The sequence below is a fragment of the Aedes albopictus genome, chromosome 3 (genome assembly GCF_035046485.1).
Source record: "Aedes albopictus strain Foshan chromosome 3, AalbF5, whole genome shotgun sequence".
Lineage (NCBI taxonomy): Eukaryota > Metazoa > Arthropoda > Insecta > Diptera > Culicidae > Aedes > Aedes albopictus.
Genome location: NC_085138.1, coordinates 442,628,066 through 442,630,497, shown reverse-complemented (window position 1 = coordinate 442,630,497; position 2,432 = coordinate 442,628,066). Strand labels below are relative to the sequence as shown.

The following is a 2,432-nucleotide window of genomic DNA, read 5'->3' as shown; positions in this document are numbered from 1 at the left end:
GAATGAACTGAAAAAAAAAATTGTTTAAGTTAAATGCGTTCAGGAAAGCACAGAAACTGTATGGTAGTTCTTATGGTCCGTAGAAAACCTCAAAAAATAAGAAACATGATCTCAGAAAAAATGTTGTGGAAATGCCTTTATCGGCTTTTCCCAGATTTTGATCGAGGCATTCCTTAGACAACTTGTTGAGAATGTGAATGTGATAAAAAAACTAGATAATTCTTGGTATGTAGTTATAAATAATGTTGAAATCTTAAAAAAAAACACCTTTGTGCAAATGGAAATTTGGAGAATGAAGTTAATTGTTAGGGAACTCGACTGTTCTTCAAAATATTGAAAGGAAATACAAAAATATTTGTACTCCATATTTATGCTATATTCTGAAAGAAGCTGGGAAAAATCATTAGAACAGTTCATTTTATTTAATAAACAAAGTGTGTTTATAATTTCTGAAACAGTCTATAATATATAATATCATGACACTAAACTGTTTGAGCGGTAGTGTCGATGTGATTTTATGTGAATGTCGATTTTAGTGTTACACGTAATAAATGCATATGCTACCTAAGGCCTATGTAATTGTACCATCTCGCCAGGTCATGGTCCTTCCAGAATTTACACCTTTTTACCGATTTTTTTCTGCACGGTTTTCGAAGAGAATGAAGTGTATTGTCTGTAATGTGGCAAAAATGATCGCATCTGATGACTGATACACGTTCTCAAGATTAGGCGATGCCCGCCATCAGAACGTATAACGATAAGATAAAAAAAATGTTATGTTCGTTGAACCTTCCTCAGTCACGTCGTCATCGGCGTAAAACTGTGTCACAGTCAAGGCCCTGTTTCTGAGAAGATGAAAAAAAAAAACACCTCAAGGCGAGAGGTGTGTAGCTATGTGAAATCACGTGCGCGCCGCACTCAGCTGTCGGTTATGGAATATTTCTCTTATCAAACCTGCGCCATAGCCCATTCACGTATTGAGCTGCTTCTTGAAAGAGACGTGCAGAAGACGAGGAAAGAAATAAATTTACGCCAGCTCATTTGTGAAGTCAAGCGTCGTCAGCAGTTCAAGCGATAACCTTTCTCCGTCAGACATTGACGTTCCTGAGAACAGACTCCGTTATTTTCTAAATATTTGCCTTTTTAACTCTTTCTTCAACCTTTGGCAGCCGAGCAGACAGCGCGCAATTATAGACAGCGGAAAGAAGCAACGCCGGTTGAAAGAGGAAATGATGATAGGTACTCAGTTTAGACATCGACAGTTATCTCTATTGGGTTGCATGTTCAAGTAGGCATCAGTACTACACTAATTGGAGACGATAATTATCCCGCTGTTCCTTAGGGAGTGACGGATGAATGATAAGTGCTTTCAGCGACGGTTTAGGTGTAGAAAAAACAATACTATTTTTATTGCTCTTATTCTTCCGCTTAAGGATATTTGTATTGGAACATAGAAGAGCCTCAGTAATTAACCGATGGTGCAGCTATCATCTGATGAATGAAACAATGCTAACTTAACATGGAGGCCGTACTACAATGTAGTTAGTGTTATTTTGTGTCGGATCAACAAGGATATGCAGTTGCAGAATATCTCTCTAATAGCCACAACAGCTTCTTAATGCTATGTTTACGGTATACAGTATGTATTAGTTTAGTTTGCAGCGCTGAAGTATTCCTTCGACTTTTGCGGATCGGCGACCATGGTCTTGGATCCGGGCTTCCAGTTGGCCGGGCAGACCTCACCGTGTTCGTCGGTGAACTGGAATGCTTGCACCAGGCGGAGGGTCTCGTCGACGCTGCGTCCCACGGGCAGATCGTTGACGGTCACCTGGCGGAGATTCTGCTTTCCATCGATGACGAACAGGCCACGGAATGGGACACCGCTCTCCTCCTGGAGCACACCGTAGTCACGGGAGATCTTCATCGACTTGTCGGCCAACAGTGGGATGCCCAGCTCGCCCAAACCTCCCTGCTTGCGCGGGGTGTTGATCCAGGCCAGATGTGTGAAGTGGCTGTCGGTCGAGACACCGATCACTTCGCAGCCGATCTTCTTGAACTCCTCAACGCGATCGGAGAAGGCAATGATTTCCGTCGGGCAGACGAAGGTAAAGTCCAGCGGGTAGAAGAACAGCACTAGGTACTTGCCGGCATAGTCTTCCAGCTTGATTTCCTTGAAGGCACCGTTGACGACGGCGGTTCCCGCGAATTTCGGGGCGGGCTTCTGGAGCTCTGGGACGGGCATGGTGATTTGGCTGGGTGAGCTAGAACAGAACAAAAAAAGTGCAATTATTCCTCCAAATTGAGTGGTCGGTCGTATTTAAGGATTTGGGCTTTAATCTTGATCGAGGTCCTTCAGAATGGACATTTTCGGAGATTTTCGGGATTTCTGAAGGTTGTTTTTGGGATTTCTAACAGCGTTTCTATTAGGACAC

General features: G+C 42.8%; 1 protein-coding gene across 1 annotated transcript; it reads right to left on the bottom strand.

Moving 5' to 3' along the window:
- Nucleotides 1-1,379: 1,379 nt before the first annotated feature.
- On the bottom strand, nucleotides 1,380-2,252 carry LOC109407623 (peroxiredoxin 2; the record flags this gene model as incomplete). Its single annotated transcript, XM_062856626.1, is given in 1 exon segment — nucleotides 1,380-2,252. A coding segment is annotated over 1 exon segment (591 nt). The 3' UTR covers nucleotides 1,380-1,651.
- Nucleotides 2,253-2,432: the final 180 nt, after the last annotated feature.